This window comes from Mixophyes fleayi, chromosome 8, assembly GCF_038048845.1.
Source record: "Mixophyes fleayi isolate aMixFle1 chromosome 8, aMixFle1.hap1, whole genome shotgun sequence".
Lineage (NCBI taxonomy): Eukaryota > Metazoa > Chordata > Amphibia > Anura > Limnodynastidae > Mixophyes > Mixophyes fleayi.
This window is the reverse complement of record NC_134409.1, coordinates 139,514,026-139,530,808: the sequence shown is the minus strand read 5'-3', so window position 1 is coordinate 139,530,808 and position 16,783 is coordinate 139,514,026. Positions and strand designations below refer to the sequence as shown.

The 16,783-nt window shown below is 47.5% G+C and overlaps 1 protein-coding gene across 13 annotated transcripts; it reads left to right on the top strand.

The window, feature by feature from the left end:
• Window positions 1–569: 569 nt before the first annotated feature.
• TEX264 (testis expressed 264, ER-phagy receptor) lies at window positions 570–15,000 on the top strand. Of its 13 annotated transcripts, XM_075183836.1 has the most exons (6): window positions 595–700; window positions 1,096–1,113; window positions 1,212–1,508; window positions 3,588–3,809; window positions 8,790–8,946; window positions 11,593–15,000. In XM_075183836.1, the coding sequence occupies exons 3-6, from the start codon at window positions 1,242–1,244 to the stop codon at window positions 11,856–11,858; spliced, it is 912 nt and encodes a 303-aa protein (XP_075039937.1). In that variant the 5' UTR covers window positions 595–700; window positions 1,096–1,113; window positions 1,212–1,241; the 3' UTR covers window positions 11,859–15,000. The 13 variants fall into 13 exon arrangements, with proteins under 13 accessions (XP_075039926.1, XP_075039937.1, XP_075039929.1 ...); XM_075183825.1 differs by adding an exon at window positions 570–586 and having other exon boundaries at window positions 676–1,508; XM_075183828.1 differs by having other exon boundaries at window positions 838–1,508.
• The last annotated feature ends 1,783 nt before the right edge of the window (window positions 15,001–16,783 follow it).

Sequence of the window (16,783 nt, the reverse complement as noted above, 5' to 3'; positions counted from 1 at the left end):
AGGTTACATACAGGTAAGTTACATACAGGTAGGTTACATACAGGTAAGTTACATACAGGTAGGTTACGTACAGGTAGGTTATACAGGTAAGTTACATACAGGTAAGTTACATACAGGTAGGTTACCGGCTGTGGGTGGATATTACATTGTGATCTCCATGGGATCAGGGACTGATGCAGATGAATATTCTCTGTACAGCGCTACTAATATGTTGGCGCTATATAAGGATAACGGTGATAATAAGATCTATGACTGTAATATAATTTAATTATACAACAGAAGAGCCCTTTGTACACAATGTATCTAATGATATCATCCAGATACAGCACTGACCCTGCTGGAGCTGTATCTCTGTATTACAGCTACACCCTGTGCTGGAGAACTACAAGTATCAGCCCGGCCAGAGGACGCTGGAGAACTACAGGTCACAGAGAGCCCGGGCTGACAGCAGAGTGTACGGCACTGGCAGGAAGATCACTGTACGGAATCCTCCTCCTCCTCCCGCTATTGGCGCAGCGCGGTCACATGGCGCACTGACGTCACGCCGGGTGGAGTCACATGACCGTGCGCTAGCTGCCGGGGACAGGTGAGCGTTCCGGGTGCCGGGGACAGGTGAGCGGTCGGGGGACAGGAGAGCGTCCGGCTGCCGGGGACAGGTGAGCGGTCGGGGGACAGGAGAGCGTCCGGGTGCCGGGGACAGGTGAGCGGTCGGGGGACAGGAGAGCGTCCGGGTGCCGGGGACAGGAGAGCGTCCGGGTGCCGGGGACAGGTGAGCGTCCGGGTGCCGGGGACAGGAGAGCGTCCGGGTGCCGGGGACAGGAGAGCGGTCGGGGACAGGTGAGCGTCCAGGAACAAGTGAGCGTACGGGTGCCGGGGACAGGTGAGCGTCCAGGAACAAGTGAGCGTACGGGTGCCGGGGACAGGTGAGCGTCCAGGAACAAGTGAGCGTACGGGTGCCGGGGACAGGTGAGCGTCCAGGAACAAGTGAGCGTACGGGTGCCGGGGACAGGTGAGCGTCCAGGAACAAGTGAGCGTACGGGTGCCGGGGACAGGTGAGCGTCCAGGAACAAGTGAGCGTACGGGTGCCGGGGACAGGTGAGCGTCCGGGGACAAGTGAGTGTCCAGGGACAAGTGAGGGGACAGGTGAGCGTCCGGGTGCCGGGGACAGGTGAGCGTCCGGGTGCTGGGGACAAGTGAGGAGTTGGGGACAGGTGGCCACTTCCTCCACCGCTGGTCCCGGGATGGGGGCTGTCCCGGAGTGGGTGCTGATCTCCCTGATCGCCGTGCTGGTGGCCCTGCTCCTCCTCACCCTGTTCGGGGTGGCGGTGTACTCGGGGCTGCTGAGCGAGGTGGAGGTGCGAGCGGGGCCACCACCTATCCGCGGAGTGGTCGTGGCGTACAAGTTCCGCGTGGGACCCTATGATGAGAGCGGGAACCTGTACACGGAGAGTGTCAGCCTGGCCCCCAAGCTGGTGTCTATAGGGGTCTACTACGACAACCCCATGAAGGTGAGAAGGAGGGCGAGTGTGGTGGTGGGCCCTGGGGAAGGGGCGAGTGTGGTGGTGGGCCCTGGGGAAGGGGCGAGTGTGGTGGTGGGCCCTGGGGAAGGGGCGAGTGTGGCGGTGGGCTCTGGTGAAGGGAGGTGTGTGGCGGTGTGCTCTGGGAAAGGGGGTAGTGTGGTGGTGGGGGCTCATGATAGAAGAGGTCATGGGAAGATAGGATGATCTCCGAGGAATGGAGGGAACATGATGGGAGCCCATGGGTTGGGGGTAAAGAATAGACCATGAGAAGATAGTGGTGGCGGGATCACAATGGGAAGGGTGCTGAGGGAGCGTGGTGGGAGCCCATGGGAAGATGGTTATGTAAGAGACCATTGGAAGTTGGGGAGCATGGTGGGTTCCCAATGGTAAGTGCATATATATATATTCATGCCTAATTAATTTTTTGGTCAAACGTAAGTAAGCAAAAAACTGTATTTGAGAGGTTTTGATTTTGTATTGAGTTAAAAATAGCCCATCTTAATAATAAGAATCTATTTAAAGAAAATGAGTTGCAGGATTTCTCTTCTGACATCCATTGAATAACTATTGGACTTTTCGTCGCCTCTCTACCTTCACGCTACCCATTAAGTTTGCTGCTCAGTCTCAGTGGTAGCTGCAGCTTGATACTATATCTCTGTGTAACATACATGATTTGGCACCATCATGCCAAAGAGTATTATGGTGTAATAAGTTGCACCCGGGGCTGATTATGAAGAGGTACAGATCAGAAATACATAGCAACTAATCCTGTGGGGATGTCGGTTTATTATAGAAGAAAACATGCCCATGGGAACGAGGTAAAAGGTCTCTTAGGAACGTGACTGATATAAGGTACCCAGGTGCATCGCAGCAACGGCTAAGCTGAGCCTGGCTAACACGAACTGCAACCTGTGTGGCTGCCATTATTTCATATCGTAAAGTATCGGCGTGAGTCTGTTTCAGGCTCTGTTCCTGTACAGAGTCCTAGTAATGAGAGTACCTTGGCTGAGTATAGGCTATGAAGTCCTCGGTCTCTCTTAGAGGCATCGGGGGGGGAGGGGGTGACCTCTAATCTTGTTCTACAGTTAAGGACGTTTGGGGTGTATCTGCTGTAAGCCGGGCTGGGGCTGGTTAGTTCTGTACTCTGTGTATATATACAACTCTGTACATAAAGACGTCCTCTAATGTATGTGTTTATGTGTAATCACTGCGGAGGTCATTTATACACACAACAGCCACAGTCCAAAAATAGTTTTTGGGGAGCGGTGGAAAAAAAAACTTCCAAGACTTTTTTTTTTGGGGGGGGGTAAGTCAAGTCCTAAAACTGTGCTGCCTCCCCCCACTTTGTCACTTAACTCATGAGCTGCAATGCCATATTTAATTTAGTTATACATTTCCCTAATTCCTACTCTGCAAAGAACACCCCTGAGACGCTCAAACGCCTCCCTCAGAAAGCGCAGACTTTTACATCTGCAAAAACGCTGCCACCTTGGCTGCAACTGCAAAAGTAGGGACTAAGACTTCACAGAACCACAAACGCTGTAGTTTTGTATTGTTGCAGTTGACACTTGATCTATTTGTACGACCACTGAGCTTAAAACACAAGTCCTATCCTATTAAAGGACTGTTAATAATATTTACTAATGTCACGTGCAAGTTTATCAGAATTGTAGGTAGCTCAAAGAGACAGAAATCTGGAATCAGTGTTTCTCAGTGAGATTCCTGATAAGAAGTGGTTCGTGTTTGGAAAATACAAAATATCAACTCCTCTCCGAATATCTTCAGCTCAGATAGACCCTTGGAAGAAAAATTAAAAAAAAAAATATATATATATATATATATATATATATATATATATATATATATATATATATATATATATATATATATATATATATTACACACACACAAAATTACTAGAAACTGTTTTACATAAACCAGATTGTATTTTAAGTTTAGTGATCATTTAAGTCTGTGCTAATTGCTATTATCGTCTGCCTGTTCTCTCTCTGTAGTAAGTATATAATAGACAATACACCACATTTTTTGATTTTTTTATTTCTTCAGGTCCCCGTCGAGTTCTGCAGGTACATTGTGGGCAGTATCCTCTGTGAGGGGGACGAGAAGCCGTTACCTGATCACGTCCGGATATTCCGCAAGCATGGCTTCAAGTTCTGCGTCTTGCCTGAGGTGAACCACGCCGTGATGGCCACGTTTCCGTACACCACCCCGTTCTCCATACAGCTGGCCACCACGCGGGTGCATCCTGCGCTGGAGACCTACGTCAAGGTAAATACATGGGCGCAGTTTATTCAGAGTGGGGTCAGGGTGTCTCTTAACCTAGGGGGGTATTCCCATAAGTCTGGTCTTACGTCTCCACACTGGAATTAATTACTGGATTACTTGTGGATTACTGTAAGCACAATAATTACTTTCCATTTGAGCTGTTTGTGTGAATCTCTTATGTGTCTCTGGATAATGTTAAGATTAGCCTCCTAATCTATGTGGTTATACGTCCAGGAGACCTGTGATGTGTTGGATGACAGCAGCCTTCACTCTCAGGGCTCCTACCCACTATCATTGTTTTAATTGCTTTTTCCATGAGCTTTTAATGCATGTGAATATTGTTGATTATTATTATTATTATCATTTATTTATATAGCGCCACTAATTCCGCTGCGCTGTACAGAGAACTCACTCACATCAGTCCCTGCCCCATTGGAGCTTACAGTCTAAATTCCCTAACACAGATAGACAGACAGACTAGGGTCAATTTGATAGCAGCCAATTAACCTACAGTATGTTTTGGAGTGTGGGAGGAAACCGGAGCACCTGAAGGAAACCCACGCAAACACGGGGAGAACATACAAACACCACACAGATAAGGCCATGGTCTGGAATTTAACCCATGACCCCAGTGCTGTAAGGCAGAAGTGCTAACCACTTAGCCACCGTGCTGCCCCTATTTGTTTTGAGTTCATTACATGTGAACGCGTCGGGAGGCTTAAAGTGATCTCTAAAACTAAAACAACGGGGTGATATTGGTCCCGTCTGCTGTTCTCATGAGGTGAAATCTGGATCATCCACAGTCCCATCCGGTCCAGCCTTATGTGACCCCTGTATTGATCCAGTTGAAAGTTGCACAATCTCCCAGTAAGGCAGCTGCCAATTAAATCTCACAAGGATGGAAAGTAATTAATTCTGATCTCATAATGACAATCGGAATAGTCCGCTGGATCAATCACCACAGTGGTGTAATCTACTAATTATAACCACAGAACATTCCTTGTAAAGGCCGACGCACAAACTTCTATACATCCACCAAGAAGCCGGATCTCTCACAGCTTTGGTCATATACGTACAGATGTGACTGACAACCGGTCCTGCAGATGTTGATTGGAGTTGGGGGGGTCTTTTCGGGTCTATCCACAGTGCAATTTGTGGCCGATACTGCAGCTTGTGCGGACACTAAGAGAAGCATCTAGTTCAGGTAATGTATCTGCCCTCCCACCTCCCTCGGTAGCATCACAGCTGCGCTATCCCTGGGGCTCGTACACCTAGGTACTAACCATACACCTGCGTTACGTTCAGGGGAAGCGCACCGATGTACAAGCCCTCGCTATAAGGATCACCTCTATGGCTGTCAGGTTATGCTGATGTCACAGACGTCATTACTCCACGTTTGTGCAGAACTGTTCGGCCAGTTTGATTTTTTTCCTTTTATAAGAACAGATCTTTATGTCATTATATGGTCCTGAGGAGGGGACAGTGTATATCACTAACTAGAGTTTGGTTACTAATGTCTGATGAATGATGGCTCTATCTATCTGTCGGTGTCAATTGTATCCTCGGTGTTATCCCCAAAGTTCCTAAAATATGAAATATTAAGGACACGGCCTATTTTAGTAATAGTAATGTGTTAATTTAATTCTTTGGTTGCTTCTGTAAGATGAGGCGGCTCTTCTTTGGAATTTTGTAATGCTAAATCATCATCATTTATTTATATAGCGCCAACATATTCCGTAGCGCTTTACAATTTGGGACAAACACAGTAAACTAATAAACAAACTGGGTAAAACAGACAAAGAGGTGAGAAGTCCCTGCTCGCAAGCTTACACTCTAAGGGACAATGGGAGTTTGACACATGAGGCCAAGTCTACATTTTGCATTTCGGCCCAGCCAGACTGCAAAGGTGTGTGTGTGTTTAACAAATGCTAAATGTGTTTTGTTTATTGAGGGCTTTTCACCTTGTTAACACTGTGATTACAATGTAGGAGATCAGAGATTTCTGTCTGATACACTGGCAATGTTACATCAGTATTACAGGGTACAGAGATCTGTAATATGGTCCGAGGTATCAATTCCTCACACAACAGACTACAGATGCTCTCCAGCAGATTGCACAGATGTATTGTGGCTATAACATAAATATATATATGTCCTCTGTCTCTTTCACACATCGCTCCTGCCTCATGCATGCTATGGTGTGTGTCTGTCTCTAGGTTAACCTCAGCATTACCTGACTAGTGTTGGACATTATCCATTAGATGACATGTACATACAACATATCCTTCGCTGTACATTGGTCTTTGCGTGCAGAGGGAGGGGGGGGGGGGGGGAGCTGTTACTGGCTGCAATCCGGGGAAAGTGTAAATTGCCATCGGCTGCTTCTACTCAGGTGAAAATGAGATCTGAGAGAAGTGGGGAATGGGATGGAGGGGGGAGGGGGCCGTTGTGTGGTCTCCTCTGACGATTCTCTTCCCTTGTTTCTCCTCTATCTCCGGCTATGTTTGGTCTCTCGCTGCACTTTCTGCCTCATTCCAGCCGTTCTCTTTTCTTTCTTTTTCTTCCCAACGTGCTCTGTGTAAGTCTCCCCCGGCCCTCACTCAGGGAGGGAGGGAGCGGGGATAGTAGGAATCTTCCTCAGGGAAGAGGGGAGGGAGGGGGCCGTGGTTCTCTTAATCCCTCTCTGCCTCGGGATGATACTCTGGACAAGTTCCTCCAGCTCTTTTCCTTGTCCAACAGACCTTCAGAGACGGAGACCGAATCTCTCTCATAATCCTGCAGCCTCCTCTTTCCTTCCCAGCTCCACCCAAAACCCACCGGTCCCCCTGCCCGGTCGTCCTTTGTGTGTAGTGTTTATCCTGTCCCTCGAAGTCTCTTCTGTCTGTCCTTCGTACAATATCTTTCTCTCACATACACGTACCCTCATATATTCTGCAGTGTCTCACTAGTCTTGTTCTTCCTGCACACCCCCCCCCCCCCACCCCCCACTATCCCCTCTCCGCACTCCATAGACAGCAGTGAATGCCTGCACCCCCCTCCCCTCACTACTGACCCCCCCCCCCATCCCCACTATCCTTTCTCCGCACTCCATAGACAGCAGTGGATGCCTGCATCCCCCCCCCCCCCCACTATCAATTCTCCGCACTCCATAGACAGCAGTGGATCCCTGCACCCCCCTCAACACTGACACCCCCCCCCCCCCCTTCTCCTCACCGCCTCTCGGACTGTCAGGATCTAACTTGTATTTTAATGAGTCAGATCCAGCTGGGAATGAAATATTAATGAGTTTACTGTGAGTTGTGGCGTCTCCAGCACCGAAGGGAGAACAGCTGCAGCCGACCCCCCTCATAAGTACATGTCTGTATTAGACGTGTAGAGTGCGCGTGTATCTATATATAGCGATCCACTTCCTATCTGTCTGAACATTAGTGTTATATATATATATATATATATATATATATAATACCCATGCTGCATACAGCTAAAGTACCTTCTGTCTGGAACTACAACTCCCAGCAGGTTCCGCAATGGTGTAAACCGAGAATCTTGACAATTGTGGAGCTCACTGAACGTTGTGGTTTAAGCATTGAAAGGAGCAGGTGTTAATCAATGGGGAGAGATTCCTCATGTTGTATTTCCGACATGTTGCACATTGTTACACTTGCCCTCACACATTTATCTGTGCTCTGTGCTGCGAAGGACCTCTCCCCATCCCTGTCTGTAACTATCTGCTTCCCCCCTCCTCACATGACACATACAACTCTACTTACACAATCAGATCACCACCCCTCCCCCATTTATGCTTCCTGAAATGATCTGTGCTGCTGTGAACGTTCACATTCTCTCTCTTTACTCACTTTTCTGACTTCTGAGACTTATTCGACCAGGAGATGAAGACTGATAAGTTGGGTGTTCTGACCCGAATCGTGTGCACCTAAACCAATGTATGAGCGGCCTCGGTGCCAGCGCGGTTGGTTTGACCTTCTCCTATACTCTGATGGACCAAACTAAGCTTTGTCTTGAGGAGGGTTGGCCTAAAACAGCCCTGAATACCCCAGGAGTGCCCAGAAGGGGGTTCAGTTAGTATAGATGGGGAGGACAGTCACGTTTGTCAGCAGGTGACAGTCTTGGGACTTCTACAGTTATTGGTCCATGTTTCATGTCTGCACCATCCACGGTCTCATTCCCACCGCGTCGCCGGTAGCTGTCGCCAATGTTAGCTTTATTATTGGTGGCTGATAACACCGCTGCCTTACAGTAGCCACTTCCACCAGCTGCAATTCTTATTCTTCTGTCTTTATGTATCACGTTTTCCCCACACCTCTTAGATTGTAAGCTCATATGGTCAGGACCATCGTTGCCTTCTGTTGTATGTTATTTATTTGTATCCTGATTCCTCTCGGTTGTACAGCACTATATAATATGTTTGCACTTTATAAATAAGATATGATGATAATGATGTGTAGCCTTTATCATCTCCTCCACTGTCCCCAACAGGCAAATCTCCAGGAGACACAATCAAGGGCAGATCAAGCCCATTATACATAAAGGTCACAATGTGCATTGTTTTGTGTGTGTCTGGTTAATGCAGCGTCTATTGTTAGGATCCAGCAGTTGTTCCCCACCCACCACGTATCCGAATGGAAGGGGCTTCTAATGAGAGGACTAAGCCTGTGCTCTCCTGGGTAGAGCTCCAGCATCGCCTCAGGGCTCAGCAGGGGGGCAGCCGCCACTAATTAGACCGTAACGGGAGCTGAGAGATGCTGCGGGGGGAGCAGACCCCCCGTACACAGAGAACTGTACCCTTCTGCCATGCAGATTATCTCCAGACACTGACAGAGCTATGTACACGTGTGCACCCCTGCAGCCGGGGCATATGTACACAACACGCACGACACATTCCAGCATAGCGTGTAACATGTAAGTGACGGTGTATGCGTGTGTGGGAGCCGGAGTAACGTGACCCGATCTGCTCTCTTTCAGGAGAGGAAGCTTTGTGCTCACCCTTATGTGGAGATCTATAAAGGAGATAAAATTATCTTCATGTGCCCCCTGTCTCGTCAAGACGACTTCTATGTGCCTGAGATGAAGGAGCTCCTACGGAAAGAGAAAGGAGAAGAGGCGCTCCCGGATTCTGCAGGTACGTGCCAGGTCTAATGATGGCCGCTTTTGCCTCATGTTGTAACTCACTACCTGTACTCGCTGTAAAAGACCAGGTAACACTCAGCAGCTATGTGTATTTAGAGAGCTGTCCTGAATACGAACACCGCTGACACCTGATTCTCCTAACGCTACAACCTCCCACCTCGGTGCATGCTGGGTGTCTGCACAGTGTTGCCCTTAGCCACAGTGAAATGTGCCACCTAATTCTGCTCCACGCTGCTGTCTGGTGGAGCCTCACCTGTTGCTGTGTTCTGTGCATGCCAGGAGCAGTCACTTCATAACTTTATTTCTAAAGTATCTTATATGCTGTGTTTCCACTGAGGTCTGTGGTTTCCTGTCACAGGGCTGACACTCCGTTTGCAAGCAGTGGCTTTTATTAGTTTCCTGCCAGGGCGTGGTTGTCTCTCTCGCCCGTATTGCACACTGGCTCTGCTGTTGCTTCCTCCTGCCCTCGTGATGAGGAGTCTGGGACATCGCAGGACCTGTCCTCCAGCTGTGTCAGCCACAATTAACATTATATTGCACTTAATGACTCCCTGGAGCTCTGTCACCAGCCGTGGGCAGCACCAGCTGTCATTGTCACCTTACTGTGTTATGTTGCCCTCTGCCCCAGCTCGCGGCTCTCACTACCAGCCAAGGTCAGGATGTGTCCTGATATCAGCGTGCGAGGCCCAGATCTGGTTAACGAGCTGGCAGTGGGCTGGGCACCGAGCTGACACCCCTCATCCTCTCCCTGTATTATTATCTGTGTGTGTTATTAGGCAGCTGGGATCTGACGCACTCCATGGACTGGGGGGGGGGGTGCAATAAGTGGCATGTTGTCACCTGCGAGAACCATCGTGGGGGAGACTTTTGTGCTAAAATTAATGATTTCGAGACACAGCGAAAAGACAGAGAGAGACTAATATAGAAACATTGAGCAGAGAGGCTAAAGAAAACATAGACCTGACTATAGGTAGAGAGACTGCAAGGGTGGTATTTAGGGCAGGACGTTACCCTGACGGGGTATTATGACTGGACTGGGGACCTGATCAGTTGTAATAAAACTCAGAAATGATGCGATGATAGAACAGATTAGAGACAGATTGTGAAATGATAAAATGTCGATTTAAGTGCCTTCAATATTCATACACAGCGGAGTCCGACGTTTTGTGGTCTTAATATCCGTGAGAGTGTAGGTTAGTGTTACAATAGCTGCTGATGATGATGATTAGTGACCCCCGCATGTGTCACTGGGTCCTAATGAATTCATTAGCTGCGTTTAGATTGATCCCACAAGATTACTCTCCGCTGTCTGTAGGCGTCACATGCGCTTAAACTTAGTAAACAGAATTTGATGGGATAAAAGGACAGATTAGTCAGTTTAGCACATTTCAGAGTATTTCGCTACTTTTAAATAGCAAATCTTAACAGCAACTTTGTACCCAAATCATCCCACAGTCCCAATATATTTATTTATGTGGCAGAAGGAATGATCTGTGTGCGGTACATTGTACAGCTGCTGGTTACATAGTATTTCTGGTGTTAGCCGGGTGCTCAGTGTGAGGTCCGCACAGGCCGATGCAGAACACAGGACGGTCTTATGTGGCCTCCAAACCTTCCCCAGCTCCAGCCTGGCTGGTAACACTGGTTTAAGTTGCCTCCTGATAAGTTAATTTTATCAAAGAAAGAGACCAGACTTATTACTGCGACTGAGGGTTACGTGCTGCCCTTTAAGGGAGGGGGCTGCACCCGGTGTAACAAGGGGCCAATCACTGGTAACTGTAGAGAGGAAAAGGTTCTCATTTTGTTTGAAAGATACTTGTTCACCTACAGAACAATGTCTGGAGTCCTTTCTAAAAGCTAAAACCAGCCCATCATCAGGTAAACGTCGTCATGGCGGATTTGGCGGCTCATGGGTGTGACGCAGCGAGCGCACAATTGGCAGCATTGCAAACTTCAACATGAAATGGGGGAGGGGTGTTAGTAAGGCAGAGTCTAGTGTAAATAGCCTGACCAATACCACCCCATCCTCCAGGGGATCGGAGACAGGGAGGGGGTCACTTACTTTTTTCCTACGGGCATTGTGTAGGTATTCACCCTGCATTAACAAGAGTACCTGTCACACAATCATTGGGTTTTCAATGGCGTCAGAACGCTTACCCTGCAGACATTACTGGCCTCCTTCTCTCACCCCTCAGTTTTTGTAATCTCTATATGAGTGTTAAACAATAATTTCGGAAAGTTTAGTTAATATGCGGGGTCCATGGTTAGACGGCGTTTAGGACTTAGCCCCTAGAGGTCCTGGGTTGTACTCTGGGCCTTAGAGTTTCATCTCCTCAGCAGAGATTTCTGTGTAAATGTGTCCACATCCGTCCATGGTGGGTGCAGGCCGGGTATTTCTATAGTACAGTACTTGCTGTCTTCATCTAAACTAATAGATGGTCGGGGGTCCCACTTTAGTGTCTTTCCTGAGATGAACTCTGCACTTAATTTCCCAGGCAGCTCTCACTAGAGAATCCAATGTCTGGTGGGTGCCCCTAGGGGGTCAGAGAGAGGTGTAGAGATAGACCAGGAACATCCTATGATTGATGTAACCATCATTATATGTCTGTTCATGTTGTCATTATGTCACCTCTCCCAGGTTCTGAGCTGGACCCCCTGATGCTAGAGGACACACTTACCCTGGAACTTGTGTCTGAGAGTCGGGAGGAGACGGAGACTGAAGGCCCCCAACGGAAAGAGATAATGGGAAGTGAAAAGAGTACCAGTGAATCGGGGGCGAGCTGCTCCTCGTTTGAAGAGCTGGACTTGGATGGAAACGCGTCGAGTGGGAAAAGTCAACTGGACACTAAAACCACGTTACGTAAAATGCCTGGAACTTGGGAAAAGGAGAGATCAGAAGAATGACTGAGACAGTAGAGTAATGTAGACAGCTCGGTGATTATAGCAGTTAGTAGACCCCTCGTAGCGAGAGAGAGAGCGCTGGTAACGCCCATACATATCCTGTGTCGGATACAGCTGTAGGAGGACAGCGAGATTACAGTGATCACCACTCAGGGTGGGTTATATTACAGACATAGGGCTGAGCTTCTCTGCAGAAAAAAAAGTTTGTTTTTTTTTTTTTTCTTTTTATAATAAAGATCTGACTTTCTCAGCTAGGAAAACAAGTTGGCGGCTCCTTAGTTCTGTGCATATTGTAGGAGCCGGGGGTCCACGTACAAGAGGCAGTTTATAGATGAGCGAATAGAACAGAGCAGGGTGTCCTTGGGTCAGGGATGGAGATGAGACATAAAAGATCCATAATACCGAAGATGAGCGGAGAGCAACAGTATCTGTTCCTGCTAATGTGCTGAACTACTGCGATGTTAATGCAGAGTGCGCTCTACAGACAGAGATCCTAACGCCTTAAATAGACAGAATGAAGTATGAGCAGACTATGCCCTTATACTGCGGGAAAAACTGCACCAGGTTTTCCGGTGCTGCTACGTTATGTTGCACTGTTTATAGCACTAGTGTGTCAGTCATTTCGTTGCTCACCGATGTTTGACATAATGAGTCCCCCCTATAGGTAACGTCCTCACATCAACGCGTCATTTAGTCCATGATTAAATGGTGCGGATCCTCACCAATAACGGAGCAATAATTCAGCTGTTTGGCCCAGGGGGCGCTGATGGGCAGGGTACAAATATAAAAATTGGATGAGTAGAAAATCAGCGGACACCGGGCCAGATTCATGTGCGGATGCAAGTTGTGTTTTAAGAAAGAGCCCAGAATGTCTGCGTAATGCCGACCGTATTCATATCCAAAGCATCTCAAGATGCATTTCTATTTGAATATGGATATAAGTACACTCTGCCTAAACGTTACTTCTGTATGTGCACAGACAGACAGGCTGCAGGATACGTACAAGCGCTTCCCCCCCCTATAGGTCACATCAGAACACACACAAATAATTACATTTTATAAAATAAATGGACAACTCTAAGTATAATCATAATATGGAATATTAAATACATAAACCAAGATGCGTTTAATGTTTACGGTTCATATAATGGCTTTTTACAGTCTAAGGTGCACACACGTGTGCTGACTAGGGGCATGCATGCATGCATACATGTAGTTTAACGGAGACTATTCTGTGTCCGTCATCACAATCAGTCAGGACTTACACCTGCCCTGTAGTGGGTGCGAGTGGTACAGCTGAACCCCTCCCTGCGCCACCTCTCCAGGCGTAGGCAGTACTAAGTATCCTTTGTGCTCTGGCATGAACCGCGTTCACTGACATAAGGTCTGTTCCTGGGTATGTGCTGAGATATTTCACGCAGAATCCGCTACACAACGATCGTACGTCCAAACATGAATCCAGCCCCTAAGTCTGATCTAGAGCTTGATGCACCGTTTGCGTTTCAGAAAGATGAATGTGTTTCCACATCTGTAATTTGAGTTGCGCCCACTTTAAATCTAACGGATGCACCCGGAGCGAAGCTGTGACGATTATCATCAACTCTAAAACGTGTTCATGTGAGTCCAAAGTTTACGTCTTGTAGAAAACCCGTTTAACGATCTGCGTGACTCAAAGTAAGGTTCATCTGAACAGGGCAGCACACCTCACTTGTCTGCGCGCCCACACAGGACTGGGCCCCTGTTCCACCTCTCCACGGGCCATATAGGCAGCTCTAAATACAGACACAGGTTGTGCGCAGTGCGTCATTTATGCCTCAAGACGCATCTAAGCCGCCCAAAACATACAGCTATAAATTAGGACCGTGGTGGTGATGCGTAGATATGTCTGCAATGTACATGGACCGGTTATTTTAAATAGAAAGATTTCTGTATTTACACTTTTAATATATGTTACTGTGTTATTATATGTATTTATTAGGTTGTGTAATAATACACTATTTATTACTCAATGATATTCTCCTTTTATGTTCAGATTTTGCCCCCTCTGACCCCTAACCCCTCCCGCTGCTGTCACATGACCAGACAGAGCAATGCATCCTGGGAACCGTCCTGCTCAACCATCTGCAGACATTACATGTAAATCCTATGTAGACTCTACACACTGTTTAGTTTTGCTGCAATTAGGTCATATGTGTCCACGTAGTAAAAACTGCTCACATGGATCTGAAAGATTTGCTATCAAGCCCTACAGCGTGTTTCATATGTGTCCGGATTACATACATGATCTGGAAACCCGTCACAAATTTGTTTAAATGATACATTTATAGTGATATCGTTGAACTGGTTTTAGGATCTTTTATTTTCTCTTACTGGATTGGACTCGATAGATTTAAGGTTTCCTGGAAGGATCCTACCAGAGACGGATTTAGACCTCATGGGGCCCTAGGCAAGATACTGGTTTGGGGCCCCCTGCCTGAAAAAATCCATAGCACTATAGTTTTTAGCATAACATATACCCCTAATCAGGGGCTGGCTGGCATACTTTAGCCCAGGGGGGCAAGCAAATAACACTGGCCCATAAGTAATGGCCCATTTTTAAAGGTTGGTCTCACAGCCAACCCTGGGAGGGCCCTCTGGGGACTGCTGGGCCCTAGGCAATTGCCTAGGTTGCATAGTGGTAAATCCGGCCCTGGATCCTACACTGGGGGGAGACCAGGGGCTGGAAGATTTTAGCACGGGGGGACGATATTCGGATCAGCAGCCTATTAGGGACGTTTTCAAGGGAACAAAATGGAGGTGGCCCAGTGACCCAGCCTAAGGCTGTCCTCTATGGGACCGTCCTGGGGGGCAGAGGCCCGCACTACCCAGCCAGTCCCTGGGGGGAGACCTACACAATCCCCTATAGCAGTGACATCGTTCCTGTAACTTCTATATACTCGGATTCCAGACTTTGTTATAATATGTTTTGGTGTTTTTACAGCTGTCTTATCTATAATTACTTCTTCATAAAATCTCTTTCCCTAATCTATAAGGAGATGTATAATGTTTACATTCTTGGCAGCTGTTTATTGGACGTTTCTGTTCAGCGGTCGTAGAGTTTTCTGTCATTTTTGCCTTTCTGAATAAACCGTCTCTTTCTTCAAAATTCCATGTTTCATTTTCATATAGTACTAAATATAGCTCATTATGGGGCACATTTATCATTATTCACATAAAGTGAAAAGTAGTTTTCAATCCTTATCGCAATGATAAGGATTAAACTACTTCTCACATTTATGTACAGCCCTGCAGAGAAACAGCAGTTCCGAAAAACTGCTGTTTCAGTGATAACAAAAACATACTTACCCCCCTCTTCGGAAGCGCTGTCTTCGGGTCTTCTCTTCACTCTTCAAGTGCGCATGTCCAGTTCCAAGAACTGGACATGCGCACACAGATCGCCTCTCTGTCTCTGCAGAGAGAGCGCGCTGAGTGACAGGGAGGGATCATGTGATCCCTCCACACATGCGCTGTCCAGCTCTGCTCTCCGGAGCAGAGCTGACAGCATTAGATTTCCTCATGTACGCCAGCTGCAGCTGGTGTACATTAACATGACAAGTTCCCGAAAAAAATGTTTTTTCGGGACTTGTTAGATTGCGGCCAGGAGCAGTCACCATTCTGTTGAATGGTGACTGCTCCCAAAAACGAAGAGGAATGCAAAGCAGCAGATATCCATGATATCTGCTGCGATGCCCCCTTAATAAATTTGCGGAGGACACTGTGGGACCCTAATTATCCGTTAAAAGCTCTATCGTGCTTTATTAAATATGCCCCTATATACGATACTGTCCGCTGTGTGTTAGTGACCCGTGTCTTCTCTGCGATCATGTCTGTATATAAGGGTGGGGGCTGCCCTCACATACGTGTTCCCCACCCTAATATTAGACGACCTCCGCTGGGGCTGTGATATCGCTGAGAAGCACAAGGTCATACATGGTCACTGTCAGGGCAGCACACGGAGAAGTGGACAGAATATAGACAGAAATAGCACATGTATGTTCCACCCTGCGTGCTCCATGCGTGTTCTAGTCCATTGTCTCACGCTAGCTGTGGTATCACCTGTGTCCATGGATCCTTATACACCCAAATATTTTGCCCACCTGCTGCCTTTATTACCTCATTGGGGTCTTCATAGCGTTTATATTCGGTCCGTTCTTGTACGGCCGAGCCGGCCACTAACACGTGGTTCAGGCCATTCCTGTACCCTAGAGCTAACAGTCGAATATAAGACCTGACACAGGAACTGGTAGGTGAGCACTGGATAGAGGACAGGGGCCCATTAATGAGGGGGGGTCAGATACCTCAGTGATCAGACGACGTTTAATACTTTTGTTATATGCCGGTAAAAATCACAACGTCCAACGTCCTCATGTGTGTCCAAGTGACTCTCACATCGGAGCCACCGTTGGAACCCACTACGTGGACCCTCAGCCTGACCGGGGGCCCTGGTGATGATGTCAGTGCGGGTGGATGACTAAATGCTGCGCTGGGGGAGGGGGGGGGAAGGTTTCTGGGAGGTAACTGAACAAGTTCCTGATTATCAGGATGAAGCCGCGTTCCTGAGCTGTGTAACCAGCACCAAGTTGCTCTGTTATTTTCTCATGTTCCTTCTGTATAAATCGGTGTTTCTGAAACTGGTTCATAAGTGGATCTTGGAGGAGAGGACGATAATCACTGGTTTGAGCTCCTTGACACATCCACTAATGTTCATACTCATCATCACCATTTATTTATATAGCGTCACTGACTCTGCAGCGCTGTACAGAGAACTCACATCAGTCCCTGCCCCATTGGAGCTTACAGTCTAAATTCCCAACATACACACAGACAGACAGAGAGACTAAGGTCAATTTGATAGCAGCCAATTAACCTACTAGTATGTTAATATTAAT